At 44.0% G+C, this 17,719-nt stretch overlaps 1 protein-coding gene across 5 annotated transcripts in view; it reads right to left on the bottom strand.

Annotated features, from left to right (window-relative positions):
- MPP4 (membrane palmitoylated protein 4) overlaps window positions 1-17,719 on the bottom strand; it is a 40,363-nt gene that overhangs the window by 11,245 nt on the left and 11,399 nt on the right. For all 5 annotated transcript variants that reach the window (XM_036254417.1, XM_036254416.1, XM_036254418.1 and 2 more), the window contains 9 exons: window positions 16,574-16,705; window positions 15,697-15,778; window positions 14,456-14,541; window positions 12,888-12,959; window positions 12,316-12,512; window positions 9,702-9,766; window positions 7,694-7,711; window positions 4,340-4,378; window positions 281-295 (listed from right to left, as the gene is read on the bottom strand). In XM_036254417.1, coding sequence (XP_036110310.1) covers window positions 281-295; window positions 4,340-4,378; window positions 7,694-7,711; window positions 9,702-9,766; window positions 12,316-12,512; window positions 12,888-12,959; window positions 14,456-14,541; window positions 15,697-15,778; window positions 16,574-16,705 — 706 coding nt within the window. The remainder of the gene's footprint in view (window positions 1-280; window positions 296-4,339; window positions 4,379-7,693; window positions 7,712-9,701; window positions 9,767-12,315; window positions 12,513-12,887; window positions 12,960-14,455; window positions 14,542-15,696; window positions 15,779-16,573; window positions 16,706-17,719) is intronic.

Raw genomic sequence — 17,719 nt, 5'->3', positions numbered from 1 at the left:
ACACACCAATATCATTTCCATCTCTGGTAAGCACATTTTTCTAACTGAAATATGTCAGTAAGTTTAAAAGGCAATGTTTACTTAGGGATATATTCATCAAGCTGAATTTCTTTCATTGTTTATTTTAAAGTATTTTCTATGAAATTGAATATTTCACCACTGATTTTACTCTTAAAACATTATATATCTTAAAATTTATTCTGTCAAGTATTCACTTTGAGGCACTGAAAGATCTTAAACATACCTTTATTTGACTTACCCAGGAAATAAAAACAATTACCTTCTGAAAGTTCCTCTGGATATTTGGGTAAGTGTATTTAAAAAAATAAAAAATTAAAAAAACATGAAAAAGTTAAGTCTCTGAGAAGATCAAGCAGCCATCACATAAAGACAAAGGACAAAAGCGAGGCATTCACTTTATTCTGTCCCCCTTGGAGACAGCATAGAGTCCTGGCAAGGCAAACGAACAACACACAACGGGGGACCCAGAAACTCACTGGACCTGACTCTGCTGCCCAGGAGACAGGAATTTTTTCTGCAAATTGCCTATCTAGACTCTCCCTGAAGGCTCTTTATCTATGAAGACTCCTGTCTACTGGACACAAAATGAGGCTCGAAAGAGAGAACTGTGAGGAAGGCAGCTCTAGGAGAGTCCCGTGCCCCTCCCCCCAGAGGCGCCCCGCCCCCCAGAGGCGCCCCGCCCCCCAGAGGCGCCCCGCCCCCCAGAGGCGCCCCTCCCCCCAGAGGCGCCCCGCCCCCCAGAGGCTGCATGGCCCAGTCCTGTGAATGGGAGGAAGTGGGGCAGGCCCTGTAGTGGCCTCTGGCCTGAGCGTCCTCACTCCTCACCCCTCCCTGATTCCATGTACACATTTCCATCTCCAACTGGCCCCTTGATGACAGGTAAAACTGAACACAAACATTTGTTTGTAAATGGTAAGAGGAAGAGAGAAATTGCCTTAATTGACCTAGGGATAATATGCCAGAGCAGGTACAGACTGATGAGATGGAGAAAATGAGGAAACACACTTGAAAGAGGGTGAGTCATGTTAACATGTCCCAAAAGATTGACAGTTTTAAAAAAATACTCTGTGGGATCTATGTTGTTACTCATGAGGTCAACATTATTTTGAGGGACAGACACTTAATGATACTGTGTGTCGTCAATGATAACAAATATATTAGCCCTGGCCAGTTTGGCTCAGCAGTGAGAGCGTCAGCCTGCGGTCCAGAGAGACCCAGGCTCGGATCCCGCTAGAGGCGCATGACTTGGCTGCGGTTTGTCCCCAGCCCTGGTGGGTCATGCAGGTGGTAGCCACTCGATGTGTCCCTTTCACGTCGATGTTTCTCTCTCTCTCTCTCTCTCTGTCTCTCTTCCTCTCTCTCCCTCCCACTCTATCTGAACAAAAAATGGAAAAATGTCCTCGGGTGAGGATAAAAACAAAAAAACAAAAAAAAAATAACATATTAAAGAAAAAGAATATAATTGATTCAGTATTCGCACCTCACTTCCCAGCTTATTTACTATCAGTGTGGAATAGACACAATGTGTGAAATAATAAGTTGTTCAGTAATTGCAAGATGACCTCTTTATTCTGTTCAAATGTCTCTCTCCATGGTGACTGGCTTCTAAACCACCAGATGCTTCATGTTGGCCTTGTGAAAACTTACATCACTATTGTGTATTAGAGAGCTTCTCACTTATGTTTGTAATGAGTTTTGTTCAGCAGGAAATTCAAAACATTGGGCAGGACAGTGTCATAGGCCACATGATGTCTAGCATTATTGATTCCTACCAATTAAGGCCAGTAGTGCCCCTGACCAATGTGACAACCAAAAAACGTCCTCACAGTTTCAAAATGGCCATAATGGTTAAGGTGAAATTTAAATTTCACAACTATACTGTTGACGAATTTAAACAATTATTGGATGTGTTCAAATTACACCAACATCTGAAATACTATATACATTTTAAAATCATACCAAATACTCATTTTTTTACTTACCGGATTCAAACATTTCTTCATCTGTGGTTTTCCATGGAGCAAAAACCCAAAAATGTCATTATATCACTAGTCATACTGAATCTGTTTTAATAGTATAAGTCCCTGACCGTATGCTTTTGCACACACACTAACTTTAAAAAGTTGTTCCTAAGTCAAGGCCAAATTAGTGGTGTCTCTATGGCATCAATAAACCTTAAATGAGATAGATGGTGTTAAGCAGTTGAGCAGTGATGACAAGCAGGAATTCAGGAGAAGCTTAAAATAAATAAATGAAGGGGGAGGGGAGGGGAGGGGAGGGGAGGGGAGGGGAGGGGAGGGGAGGGGAGGGGAGGGGAGGGGAGGGGAGGGGAGGGGAGGGGAGGGGAGAGGAGAGGAGAGGAGAGGAGAGGAGAGGAGAGGAGAGGAGAGGAGAGGAGAGGAGAGGAGAGGAGAGGAGAGGAGAGGAGAGGAGAGGAGAGGAGAGGAGAGGACAAGCGGCTCAGAGGGAAGGGGAAGATGCAATGTCATGGGCAGCTCCTGGAGTGTTGGATATTGCACAGCTTTGCTGCTAGAGGGCTTGTGGATGTAGGAGGGATGCACCCTGCCTGAAGATTTGGGGCTCCATAAGCCAGGGACGTGTGGCAAGGAGAATAAGTACATGAATAGTTTGATTGAGCAAGCTTGTTTAAGTGACTGGGAAAGATTTGATAAAATCCAACTTTCCCATCAGTTTAAATGTTCTTGTTAGTGTTTTAAAGTGATACTAGGGATTAAGAAACTAGATTTTATATAGAGAGCAACTTGAAATATATAGCAACATCACCAGTGCACACATCCTTGGATCAGGCTATGCTGCAAGCTATGCATTATAGCATTGTTTATAATAAAAAAAGATTGGACATAACTCAAACATCTACCAATGAGTGATTGTATAAATACACAATAACTTATTTAGTCAATAAGCTACTTAAAAAATATCAGGTATCTTTTTATGTACTAAGATGGAATCATCTCCAAAATGTATAATGTTATGTAAAAAAGCCAGGAAGAGAACAGTTTTTGTAGCATATTATCAAAGGGTATGTGTGTTTTATTTTGTTTTTTTAAAGGTAAGGATGAAGGTGGGAGAAAGGAGAAAAAATATGCGTCACTGCTTTTCCATGCACAGAAATAAAACTGAGTAGGACAGTGGGGAAAGGGAGGCACTTCTTACAGAATACAGTTTTGTAGTTTTTGAATTTGAAATATGTAAATGTATTGCCTAAATTAAAATTATAGAAAAGAAATGAATATTACTGCAAATTAAAAAAAACAAAAAAACAGAATGTGTACCTGGAAAAATAAATAGTGATGCCAGCATTACTCTGTAGTTATTGTAGTAAGTACATGTGAATCTTTGAAATAGCCACGATTTAATCATTTCATATTGTCTTTCCGTTTCTAAAAACTAGATTAGCTTATTGTTAAAAACATGACAACAGTCCCACATCGCCAAACTGAGACTTACCTAAGTACAACTTAGCCCTCCTGCCTGAGAGCGCTCTGCCGGCCCCTAAAGGGAGGCGGCCGAGCCCCAGCCAATCCACTGTTTACTGTTGTAGCTTCCTTGCTCCCGCTCCCTTTCCCTATGCAAATCTCTCCTTTTGCACGGCTCCTTGGAGCTCTTTTCTGTCTGCTAGATGGGGTGCTGACCAACTCATGAATCACTGAATGGAATAAAGCCAATATATCTTTAAAACTTACTGGATGGAATTTTATTTTTTAGTACCATAAAGCCAAGACAAATTCACCTATCAGACTAAAGTCTCTCCAACTAGTCTCCCAACAAAACCCAAGTGATTCTTGAGCCAATCTTAGTTCTATCACTTAACAGGAAAAATCTTTTCCCAATTTACAGAAAAATCAAGTATAGAAATGTAAAAAGTTTTCATATGTTCCTCCAATTTGGAACATACCACTATTTATCTATACTAGAATCTCATGTCAGATAATAACAATATATATAGTTTGTTTTTTAAAAATTTGGTAACTCAGTATTTTATAGTATTTCACAAAGAGCATGGTGGTTTCCAGATATTGCACCTGAATGTTACTGAATGTGGTCCCTGAGCGTTACTAAGTGTTGCTGTGATCATTTGCAAGAGACTGATTTCTAGAAGGTTGGTTTGGACCTGGAGACATTCCCACAGCTGGGCTTCCCTCCCAAGTGTCAGAACCACAGAAAAAGGATAGGGTGGGGAATTCCTTCTACACGTTTCTTCCAGAGGAAAGGCCTGTGGCCCCTTTGGCTGAAGAGATTCTGTAGCTGAGGCGCTTAGAATTTCCTCTGGTGGTAAACTCTGGAGGGGAACTATTACCTGCTTCCACACATTTCTCGTCAATCTTCATGTCATCTTCTGTAAAAGAGCATAGAAAGAGAAGAGAAGAACTTAAAACGTGTGGGCATGACAAACAAAATTCCCTATGTGTAGGCTTATGTCAATAAAACACAGACCACCTTATAAGAATGTTACTCTTACAACTATTGCTCACTCGGCGAGATAAAAAGGACTCTGCTGTGTTACATGAAGATGTATGATATGGGAGGCTACATAATGTAACATGGTTAAAAATGTAAAAGCATAGCCTTTTGAATGCTGGACAAATTAGGTTACCTCTAAGCCTCAGTTTTCTTTCTATAAATGGGGATAGTAATACTGCCTACCATACAGGATAGGAATAAGTGAGATAACGCATGAAACGTTCAGTCACATGGTAAGTGCTCAATAAATGTTAACTATTTAACTTTAGCTTGGGTATATATAAGAGAATGAAAGAATATAACTTTTAAACCCAACGATCCTAACAGTGAAAACCCTTTACAACAGCGATTTGCAACCAGTGTGCCACAAGAATTTTTAAAACATGCAACACCTGACTATTTAGTCAGGGGCACTGACCTCTTTTCCTTCGATTGTCAAATAAAAAAATAACAACAGCCAACATAACAATGGCCATCAGGTCTGAATGCCCTTTCTTGAACCATAAATATATAGGTTATATAATAGTTACATCCTATTGGTCATGTTACATAATAAGATTGTGTCTGATTGGTTAGTTCTTGGTATCAGAAATCCTTATATACAAGTATGGGCACCTGATTCTTTTAAAGTCACTTCAGAGCAAAAAGGGTAGATAGCTACTATTACCTTTTTTTTTTTTTTTTTGTAAATCAATCAAAATTATACCTGTTTTTTGTCAGAAGGTCAAAAAACATATTTTATGGTATGCCGCAGAATTTTAGTAATTAGTTTCTGTGTGCCATGAGATGAAAACGGTTGAAAATCCCTGCTTTCCAACATGACCCAAACCCAACTTTGAAAGCTGTTGTCCGCTCTGCCCTTCACTTATCTTCCGCTCCCACTATAGAGCAGGCAGCCCTGTTCTTCCTCGGTGCCTTTGCTTGTGCTACTCCTTTTGCCTGAGGTGCTTCAAGCTCCGTCTCAAGCTCTGGTCAAGAGGAACATCCCTGCTGTGAACAGGAGAGCATTTTCTTTCTACTACCTCGAACTCTGCTACTGCACATCTATCTACCTTGTCATATAATCATTTGAGTGTTCGCTTGAGTCACCCTCCTACCCAGCTCCTTGAAAGTGGAAACGTCTTCCTAATTTTTGCATACTTTACAGATCTTTGTACAGTGTCTTGTACACAGTAGGTGCATGAATTATTTATTAAACTAAGTTTAATTTTCCTTTTAATATCAAACTAGTGATTTGAATATATATTCAGAAAAAATATCTTGTCTCAGCACTGCACTTCGTGTGCCTAGCACAGTGTCCAGCACTTCCCTGCTGCTCAACAAATAGTGGCTTAATAAATGTCTGATATATATTATAAAAGTACCTATTATACTCTACATAATAAACTGTAATATTACAAAGTAGCACTTATCGCCTCCTTAAAAGGCACATCATTAATATTTTTTAAATAAAATATTCAATATGAAACATTTTATGAAATAATACTATTTTATAGAACTAGGGGCACAGATAAGCAAGTAATATAGCTGACATTTTCAGAAGTATCATCCAATTCCTTATAGTCAGTTACAGATTATTTTCCAGATTAGTAATTTATAACAATGAACTCACTAGTTCCTAGGACATAACCAGAGTTTGGGGTTTGTTTTTTGTTTGTTTGTTTTACAAATAATCTAAACTATGCACTACTCTTTATTATAAATTCCATAAGCCAACTGATTCTCACAGAATGCATTCACTGATTTTGCCAGACTTGCATCTGTAGCCAAAATCAGGGTTGTGATTGATGAGAAAGTGTAGTTCTAGCAAGAACACTGGTTGATATTATTGGTTTACATTAAGGAGCAAGACAAACATGAAATAATAAAGGTTCATGTTGGAACTTCATTCCTTCATCAATGACAGGGATGACATCTCTGCTAAATCAGATGCTAGTTTTTGAATACTGGAAGGATAGTCCCTCAATGTTTTGTGCTATTATTCACAAATTACAGAGACAACAAGGGTTTTTTGTTCGTTTGTTTTTTAAGGCAAACAAAAACTACTATAATAGCAGAAGCAGCCCTGATGTTTTAAACTTATTACTCTAGGATCTAATAGATGTACTGATTTTGCTCTCTCAAAATCAACAATTCCACACTATTGGCTAGGGTCTCTGTTAGGATTCATCTGAAGTTCTAACCCCATTTGGAGACTGAGCTTTTAAGGGAGCAATTAAGGTAAAGTGAGGTCATAAGGTCGGGGCCCTAATCCAATAGAACTGGTAGCCTTATAAAAAGGGAAAATGTCGCCAGGTCTCTCTCTTTCTCTTCATGCACTCACAGCTGGCCAGGTGAATGTGGCCATCTGCAAACCAAGAAGAAAGGCCTCGCCAGAAACCAACCCTGCCAGAACTTTCATCTTGAACTTCTAGCCTCCAGAACTGTGAGAAAATAAATATCTGTCTGTGGTAGCCTGTTATGGCAGCTTGAGCAGACCAAGACAGTGGGCTTGTTACCACCAAGACCACAGTGGCCCAGCCCTCTCCAAAGGCCTGCCCATGCTCCCCAGCCCCTTCCCAGTGTCAGGGATGACGGGTGTGGTGGCCAAGGGGACTACTCACCTCCCCCCTCTCCACAAGCAGACAGCATCTTGCTTCCTTGTGTTTGTGAGTGTGTGTGTTTAACATCAGAATGAGTCACCTGGGTGTCTGGGCGTGAAGAAGGGGAGAGGTAGTAACTGGAGGTCCCGTTTGCCCTTGATGCAGGGCCCTCAGACAGGACTACACTACCTGAACTTCTGACAATGTTCTGACCTTCTTTGAACCTCAATCTTTTCATCCATAAAATGGGAACAATCATAATGTCCTTACAGGGTTATTTTGAAGACAATGTGTGTAAAGCACTTGACACGAAACAGCGGAGCAGTTTCGCAGCTTTTATTGAGTTCTTAGGATGCAGTGTGTTCGACTCTGGGACTGCACCCTGTAAACATTCATTCTCTTTTCTTTTATTCCTCTGTGTTAGGACAATTACTGTGTATGTGTTCTTTTGACTGACATCTTTTTATAAATTAGGGTATTAGTAACAAGCTCACTACTAGATATATAGTAAGAGCTTAATAAATAGCTAAACTGAATAAGGAGAACTACAGGAAATTTCTAGGAGTCTTTGGAGATGAGGATTTTTTTTTCCAAATAATATTTTTTACCTTCTTCCATAGAAATTGCTGGGTACAGACAAATGGTTGAAAGAAAGGGAGGGAGGGAGAGAGAGAGAGAGGGAAAACATATTAGTCTATGCTCAATTTCTCAGATTAATTTACTTACAATAAGAAAAGCAAAGTGTCAAAATTATAGTAGTTAATATTCTGGGCTTATTCTCTAGAAATTTCGTAACAAAATGATAAGTGAATAACCTATAGAAATATATATATATATATATATATATATATATATATATGAGCCTTATTAAAGATGGGGATCTACTTGTTTCTGGCAAACCCTACTTTTCATCCCAATAAGCTATAAAAGGTTGCATTCTACTCACTTCTGAATTAATATGCTTAGTTCAGCATATTTTAGGAACTCTTATCGCGACAGGAAGGAAGGAAGGAAGGAAGGAAGGAAGGAAGGAAGGAAGGAAGGAAGGAAGGAAGGAAGGAAGGAGGAAGGAAGGGAGGGAGGAAGAGTGGGAAAGAAAGAGGGATGACACCTATAAATGCATCTTCAGTAAGTAACTTTCTAATAACCATCTGTAAACCAACATAGGCCTGGAATTTTTCAATAACTCTTGGCTAATAAAAATGCCTAAACCTCTTGACTCAGTAAACTGCTCCTAACATTTCTTTTTCCTAATGTAAAATTTAGGCAGAGCAGGAAGATACAAAATAGTATCTATTGCAAAATCACCTACAACACTTAAAAGAAAAGAAATAATCTAATAGCTTACAAAACAACTGTGCTCCTTCAGAAACACTCCTGTGAGAGCAATCCTGGAGTCAGTGGCCCCAAACCTGGCGTTCCTGGACTTAGAGACGTGTAAGGATAATAATAGGGACCGCAAGCTACTTACAGGGCGGAGTTTTCAAAAGCCCTGAAAAAAACTGCACATAAGCTACACAAGCAAATTGTCAGCCAGTGGCTGTACTAGTGATCAGACACTGATTAGAAGCCCAATGAGCATGTCCATGTGTCTTGAGAAATGAAATAGATAAAGGAATTACAGAAGTATTTCAACCTGGTTTGGTAAACAACCCTTTTCAAGGGAAATAACTAAAATATTACTATAAAAATTATACATGAAAAATGTTTCTGATAAAATGTTCAATTACAATAAAGATAAAAAGTGGTATTGCAGCTGTTACTGTAACCGTGCACATGTTTCCATAACTGGAAGGTAGCATGAAAATATAGTCAGTGGTGAGGAATTATAAGTGTTTTCTTCTTTCAAAAATGTCTCTATAGCTTTCATCATATCTTTTCAAGAGAAAAATAAAATAAAGAATAATTTTTGGCTTAGAGAATGGAGAAATAAAGTGAGGACGTGCCATGGCAAAATCTGACGCTGATGCTGTTGCCTGCCCTGTGCCCCCGGCCCCCTCCAGGTGCCCCATCTCCTTCGTTAACTGCTTTCCAGGGGCCTGCCTAGGGCCATTCCCGGGGCCGCCCTCAGCGGGCTCCAGACGGGCTCAGAGAGCCACAGCGCCCTTCAAAAGGCAGTCCACAAGCATTTGCCGCCACGGTCCCTTTACTAACCATTCCTCCCCTGCCATTTGAATAATACAGTCTAGCAAACAAACTACACTCACTAACCAACAATTCGATCCCATATTTATTCTTCAAAGGCACACACACTGTTAATCTGAGCTTCTGAACAGTGTGAAATGTAAACCCCCAAAGAGAACGCAGAGAAGGTCTGCGTGCGGCGGTGCAGCCTGCCGGCCAGCACGTGAATGCATCTGCCCGCTGGAGGGATCTCAGAGGACTCCAGGTGGGGAGTGGTCACCAACACAAGAACATGTCCATTTTCATATGAAACTGCAAACGCTTCTAAATCCAAAAGAATGAATGTCTATGGTAGGATTTCAGATGGCTGCCAGGGTATTTGGAGCAGTGGGGACATTTAAAGATCCTGTTGGGCAGGAAGCCAGCCCTGGGAGAGAGGAAGCCAGTTTTCCCGGGGTGCACATGCTGGGTTTAAGGTATCAGCACACTCACAGATGGTTGATTTGAGGTGGGTGTCAGGCTGGTATGGCTGAGACCACCAGAACTTGCGTTGCTTCCTATGAAAAAAGAAATACACTGTGAGGAAAAAGAAAACTCAACCCAGGTGAAATAGATCCAGGACAGAATTCTCCTAGAATTCTGCTGCCTCCACCCAAGTGGAAAAGATTTCTTCTCCAAACATATTGTCGAATACATTCTCTAAATACACAGCCTTTCTTATGTCTTTCCTGCCTCGTGGGTATTTTCAGAGCCGCACTGACTTATAGTGAAACCCGCTCGAGACCACTAGTTCACAGGCCAGACTTCAGTGGAGGAGCCCTGCCCGGCTCACTGCCTGCTTCAGCTGAATTTTCACAGCACGTTGTTTCCCTCCCGGGCTGCGGTGCCCTCTGCGGTTCCTTTAGGGACCATGACCTCAGCTCCCTCTGCGGTTCCGACTTGGGCACTAACCCAATAAACCTGTCCTTCCTGTGTGCTCTGTGCGAGACCCCAGCAGAGCCTCCTCACCACGCTTGCCCGTCATGAGACCTTGAGAACTAATCTCATCAGGTCTTTATCCCTGTTCATGTCTTCAGCCCCCAAAGCTCAGGTCATCCTTTGTCCTCTACACTCTAATCCCTACAAGACTGTCCACCAGCGCCCCCTCCCCAAAGCCTTTCACACGCCCCCTGGGATTCAATGGAACCTTCAGCAGAATCTCCCAGACCTCAGGCTCCTCTGTGAGTGAGCTCTTCACACTCTAGCTCTAACCAACACCCAGGCCTCGCGGAGGGCAGCCTTCCCTGCACCTCGGGGAATCTGGCTGTCTCCCACTCCGGCTGGTGACTGGCACAGCAGCTCTGGGGCAGGTGAGCCCTGATGTGTAGCTTTTGCCAATTTCCTCAGGGTCAGTACTGTCATGGGGCTGGTTTCAAGCTGCCACGCTGACCTCACTGACGGTGGGTACGAGAAGTGGGCTCCATTAGCCGGCTCCCGCACAGCGCTGATCATAGCCGCCGGCGGGGTCCCTGTCCTTGCTTCTCAGGGCCGTCCTCAGACCCTCTCCCTCTTCCTAGAACCCCCAGCTGTGGCTATTATTCCCCCACTCTTCTGGTAACCATTCCCAGATTACTCCTGCTCACGCTCACGCTCTCGAGACCATTCTGTCCTAATTCCCAATGATTTTATCAGGCATATAAATACCTCTTCTAACACCCTGGCCTCCCGGGTCCTTGATCTCCTCTCTCCCAATGACCTTCCCTGCATTCTCTCTCGGCCACCACCTCCCACTGTCATGCCCTAGAACTCTTTAGAACCAGTGCCTGCAATCTCTCCATAATTTCAATTCCCAGGAACCTTTCTGTCACCAACTCCTCCAATCTTCCCAACCCCAATAATCTGCTGCTCCCACAGGACCTATAACCATCCAGGACCTGTCCACTGACCCTTACCTCCTCACCTCCCTCCTTAACAGCTTAAATGCCATGTTCCTTCATTTTAGTTACTCCCTGGGCTCTTTCTTGATTTACTGTTAAATCCAATTCTCTGTCTAATCTGGACCTGCCCCCAAGGAAACTGACCAGATTTACTTCAAATGTATGACCTTTAACCTTAGCGGGGCCCTCAGTGTTGACCCTACTGTATTCACCAATCCTCTTGCTCTTCGTGCTCACAGAGACTTTCCAGGCTGTCTCCTCCTCCCCAGCCCCCTCGTCCCACCCTTACTCAGTTTATGGCTGCTGCTTTCCCAGAGAAAATGAGAGCAGCTGGAAGAGAGCTTCCACAAGCTCCCCAAAACCCCACCCAACTCGGCTGCATTCTCTGGACGGACTGTTCCTGACCCCACATAAGGCCAAACCCTCTTCTTCTGCCTGCTCAAGGCAGTTCTCTTTCTCCTGTGTCATTAAAAATTTCCCTCTAGCTATTTCTCTATTGTTCTGCTTCATACCAAAATGTCTCAAAGATTTGTACTTGCTCCTTGTCATCAAATTCTTCGAATCTCACTCTACTAGGATTTTGGCCCCTCCCCTCCACTAAAATCACTTTCATCAGGCTCCCCAGTGACTTCCACATTGCTCAGGTCAATGGTCAGTTCTCAGTCCCCTCAACAGCAACTGACAGCTGATCAGAGCACCACACCATCTTGCTTTTCATCCTGCCTCATCCGTCATTTACTCTCAGCATCCTCTGCTAATTTTCTACTTCCTGATCGCTTAACATGGGCTGAGGCTTCAACCTTTAAAAAAAATTTTTTTTTTTTTTTTTGTCTCTATCACTCCCTTGGACCTCAACAGCGCAGAGTGAGTGTGGTGGGTTGAGATTCAGAAACTGAGGTTTCAACTCAGCCTTGAAAGATTAATACAGGGAGTTAGAACTACCATTTTAAGTTTAATTTTATTTCCTATGTGTTTTCTCTCCTTTCTAGCTGGTATTATTCTGATCCTTTGGTATTTCAGAAGTTTAGGGCATATGGGTAAGTTGACACTTGGGTTTATAAACCAGTGTGAGTTTGTCCATCTGCTTGTCTTTTTTTTTTCATCTCATCTTAATTGCAGTAACAGAAGCCTGAGAAAATGCTTTATTTCCTTATGGCTCAGTCCTAAGTCCAGGAGTGGTAGCTTCTTACCTCTTCAGAAGGTGGTTAGAAGGGATGAGGCCAGCGCAGGAACGGAGGTCTGAGATTTTCCGGGCCTGCCACCAGAGGGCATCATTCTGGTCCACAATCTGGAGGATGTCCCCCTTCTGGAAAGGCAACCCGGCGTCCACGCACGGGATGGAGGGATCCTCCTGGGGCCAGTACTCAGTCATGGCGCGGACGTACACCTGATAGCAGGTGCGCAGAGGCACAGTCAGCCTGCGCATGCACGGTCCATGGGACAGAACTGTTTCCTCCACTCATCCGCCCGCTGGTCCTATCTTTCCACCCTCTCAGAAAAGGAGAACCTGCCCCTTGAACTGAGTCTAAGAGCTATAAAAAGAAGTGGCTTTGGAAATATAATCTCTTAGCTCTGAGAGTTTTTGCTCAAGTGTTCACTTCTTGATGTGACTTCTTAACTTCTGGGTGCCTTATCTCCTTTTGCTGTATTCCCTGACTCACTTGCCTCTCATGCCATCAGTATTGGAAAATATGCCACACAGCGTTGAGCAAGTGCTCGACATTACAGAGAGCAGCAGTGTGAAGGCTCAGCAAATTCTTACCATCTTCGGGCTACGAACAGGAGGGTCAGAAACTGGAACCACCTTGAACATGATTGTGCCACGAGACATGGCCTAGAAAAGGTCAAAGGGGGAAGGATGGTGAATCGCAGAGTTCAGCGAGTTCCTGGGATTCAGCACGTGGAGTTACAACTCAGATGTTCAAGGCCAGTGGTGATTTCCTCCACAGGGACTTTTACACGGCTTCAACAGCTAAATAGTACCACCCAGAAATGGAAATTAGGAAGAAGTTTAGCTCTGCTTCTGCCCTGCGCCAGAGTCACGGGTCTGCAAAATGCACACCGAGGCCTGGCCTGTCCCAGGGACCCTCCGTCTTGCTGCCACCAGGACCACCTCACTCAGCAAGGCCTCCTTCCCACAGGCACCGGGGAGGACAGGAGCTCTTCGTGGCACATGCCCTCTTCACGCCTCAGTCAGTAATGATCTCCTCTTTCTGTACCAGGCAGCCCAGTCTGACAGGGGAGATGACGGGCTCCCAGGTCTCCTGGGGGGACTGACAAGCTTCCAAGTTAATGGTGGAAATGGGGGGCCCTCAAACATTTAGAGGAGACAGAGAATCTCTCAGCCCAATAGGGAAGGCAAGAATCACCCTGACATCCACACTGTGACCGGCATTGGAGATCCAGAGATGAACAAAACTTTGTTCTCATTCTTAGGAATTTCACAACCCAGTTGTCCTGGCAACTCCACAGCTGGCACCAGACTGAGGAGGAGGCTGTGTGGGGCTGTGAGTGACAGTATCTGTCAGTATCTGTGTGCCACACACAATCTTACAGCAGTGGCTGCAACATGTTTAGGTGTATCATTTGACATACTCTTTATAATACCACCCCTCCTCAGTCCCTGAGGCATATACAATTTAAATTTCCCAAAGAAACCAGTACGAGGACCACTAGTGTCCACAATACACAGTCATCAACCTCAGGCCCCACACTCGGGGTGTGCATGGGGAAGGATGGGTAGTGTGGGCCATGTCACTATGCTGTTGACAGCTGCACTGTGACTCAGGCAGTTGTTTGAAGGATGGGAATGGGGACCTAAACGAGAGAAGAGACTTGTATAACCAGGTCAGAAACTCCCCAGTTCAAACCATCAAGGACAGCGGCAGAGCCAGCAAGGATGTCCCCCTCCCCATGCTGCCCTCCAGGGACCTCTTTCCCACCCCAAAACTGCCTCAAGGTAGCTGTTGAGCAGATTTTACCTGTACAAAAATGTTTGGGGGGCAAGGAGTGGTTTGCTCAGGTTCAGACTTTCCTCCACAGTCTCACTGTGCCCACTCGGGCTCTGTGTCTAAAGGAGCAGCCCAGGTGGTGAGGGACCTGGGCAGGGAACCTGGCAGGCTTCCTGAGACGAGAAGAGCAGCTTGGGAAGAGAAGTCTTTTCCCCAAGGAGGTGTGGGGGGCGGGGGGCATACAGAACAGACAAGGCCAGGAGAGAGGCAGTGTGGAGAGGGATCAAGTCCCCTCACATTACAGTGCACACACCAGGGGTGGCCCCAGTTCAGCCTGCATCTCACTGAGTCATGGGGAAGGCCAAGAGGAGACTGTTACCAGAATATGGATCACTTGTTCCGGGTCCAGCCCCTCAACTGAAACTCCATTCACTTCCACCAGTTTGTCTCCAGCATATAACAGACCTAGGCAAAGAGGAATGCAAAACAAAGAAGGATGGGACAGGAGATCCGCAGAAATAGAGATACCTTTCCCAAAGCTAGGTAACACACTTGCTAACTCAGGCACGCTCTGATGTTTTTAAATGTATTGTGCAATACTAATACTTATACTGCTGCCAAAGCAGAGTGGTTATTCTAATTCACACCACCACTGTAGTGCATGAGAAGCACATTTTTCCACTTCACCAACCCTGGGTGTTGACTGATGGTGGTAGCTTAATTTTTGCTAATCTGATGTTATAAAGTGGAACTAGAACACTGGTAAGAAGATAACACTAAAAATAAAGATGTCAGGGTCATGAGGAAATGATAAATGAAAAGGACAGGGGTAACACGTCAAAAGAGACACTGTGGAGAGACTGGGGGTTCAGATTAAGCCTTGAGAAATGTAAAGTAAAACAGTGGAACTGTCAGAGAGAGGAGACTAGAAGCTGGATGATGTCATCAGCCAGAGACCAAGCATGATGGAAATTTCAGGAAAGGTATGGTCAACATGGGCTAGAGAAACAGAAATAAAACTGAGGCTGAAGGAGGGGCCAATGGACTTAACAACAAGGAAATCCTGGAGTAATTACTATGAGAATGTTGGGGTTATACCCTGTGCCAGGGGCCCAGGGCTGTGGTCGGTAAGGACAGGGGGCACAGAGACAGAATTGCTCCCTCAGTAGCCCAGCAGGGGAGGGGCCAGCAAGGCAGCTCAGGATGGGGAACAGCTATGCCTTTGAAAGCGGAAGGACCAAGTGGAGAGTGGATGTTGGGAACAGAATGTAACCGACCTGGACTTAAGTTATGATTCAAACTGAACAAGTTACTTATTTAACCACTTTGAGCCTCAGTGTCCTCGTCTGTAAACTGACATGATGATACTTGCCTCGTTAGGTTGCTACGAGAATGTAAACTGAGAGAACATTAATGTGGTGCCCAGAATGGGGGGACTCAATGAGGGAGAGGAACAGGAGTTCCCTGCGATAGTGATTCCTTCTTTCTTTAGCAACCAAGCAGTGGCACTGATTAAAGTGCCTGGCCTTAGCTGGCAGAGGGGTTCCCTGCAACGAAGACCAGACAGTCAAGGGTTTCCGACTTCCCTGGGCCCGCTTGTGCCCTGCTGCTCCAGCCTACCACTCCTCTCTGCCAGCCCGCCGTGGATGATTCTGGCCACCAGGATGTCCCCTGTCGTCTCGTGGCGCTTGATGGTAGCTCCCTGAGGAGAGAGTACAATGAAAGCCCTCCTTCAGCTTATGTGACCATTTTTCTGGTGGCTTCCCTCAGTGTAGTTCTGGCCTTTCGGATGAGGGTGTTCGCACCAAGCAGGGCCATACGGTGCCATCAAAGGGGAAAGGCCATTCAGCGCTGGCCCCCAAGCCCCTGAGTTCTCTATCTAACCAACAAAGACATGAAAGAATATTTAGATCCTTCCTGGCCTGGGGTGGGGCGGGGCTGGGTGGGGAGAGGAGGAGAGGGGGTGGGGGGATGGGGGACATCTATAATACTGTCAACAGTAAAAAATAAATTAAAAAAAAGAATATTTAGATCCTTCCAAAGATAAAGTAACCTCCCACAACTACAACCTAATCAAGGGGGGTTATTCTTAGAAAATCAAATAAATGACTTACTTAGTTTTCCATTAATAGAAGAAAAAAAAACAACAACTTAGGCAAATACATTGGAATTGAGTGAAATATATATTTATGTGCCAGAAAGCCAAATATATATATATATATATGTCTTATCTCTCACAGTTCTTTCAAAAAAGAAAAACACTACACAGAAATAGTTCCCAGTGAAAACATTACAACAGGTAATGTGTTTGAAGCCACAGGCAAAAATCTTTACGATTCAGTTCAGCCATTTTCCTATGGATTCCCCTCACATTTCTGAGGGCCTCAAACCGTGTCTGTGACCACAGACGAGCATACAGCCCAAGTAACCAGACATAATTTAGTTCACAGTCAACCCTGGTATAATTCTAACTGAAATGATAAAATGATTTCCTTACCAGGGGCTGTTGGTTCTTCACCAAACAAACAATCCTCATTGCTTCCTCGGTCTCAGGGATATTGTCTGGCAGTGGGGGGAGAAGGGGCTCAAAATCTTTCCGAGCTACAGTGTCGTGGGCACTGAGCAAGGCCTAGGAACAGAGAAGAAAAAGGTGAACAAATGTCACTCATAGGACATATCCATCTAGAAAACTGACTTGATACTGTGTAAGACAGTGATAACGCCCTGGCCGGTTTGGCTCAGCGGTTAGAGCATCAGCCCGCGGACCAGGTTCGGTTCCCACTAAGGGTACGAACCTCGATTGCAGTTTGTCCCTGGCACCAGTTGGGGTTGTGTGGGTGGCAACCAGTTGATGTGTCTCTCTCACATGGATGTCTCTCTTTCTTGCTCCCTCTCTCCCTCCTGCTCTATCTGAAGACAAATGCAAAAATGTCCTTGGGTAAGGATAAAAAAAAATTTTAAAAAAGACACAGTGATAACAACAACCAACACGTGCCTGCCCAGTGCAGCTCTCAGCCTTTCATGTGCATTAACTGAATCGTCAGGGTGACTGTGCGGCAGGCACATGTGCCGTCCTCACTGTACCGATGGAGAAACAAGACACAGAGCTTAAGCAATACATAATATATTCTCTTGTTTCTGTTAAAATGTATCATTCTGTCACTTTCTCATTTCCTGACAAGCCACGTCATCCATGGTGCTTCTATGATCTTGAACTAAAAACATCTTTTCTAATATTTTCGCTAATTAAGGCGGGGGGGGGGCAGTAATCAAAATACCTGGCTGGTTTAACCTGTCGGTGACACCCAAAAGCCCATGTGGAACAGAATGAGAAAAAGTAGTTCCCTGTTTTAAGGTATGATAAAAATGTCCCTTCTAATGACCCATCACGTTGAATTTTCCACTTCACAGGGTAGGGAAACAGTCACCCTACAGCCCTGCCCAGGATTGTTGGGCAGAACTTCACTGGAACTCAGGGAACATTCTCTAGGGTTATCTTGTGAACTAAAATTATTGACTCGTTGATTCCATTGCTCCAAATGCAGACATTCTCTTAAAGTTCTAATTTGCTGATAAATTTATCTCAAACTCTGGAAGTACTAAGAGGTAGGCTTCTGTCCTGCCATTAAATGTCTTTCATATA

This window comes from Molossus molossus, unplaced genomic scaffold (genome assembly GCF_014108415.1).
Source record: "Molossus molossus isolate mMolMol1 unplaced genomic scaffold, mMolMol1.p scaffold_m16_p_11, whole genome shotgun sequence".
Taxonomy (NCBI): Eukaryota; Metazoa; Chordata; class Mammalia; order Chiroptera; family Molossidae; genus Molossus; species Molossus molossus.
This window is presented reverse-complemented; position numbering and strand designations above follow the sequence as displayed.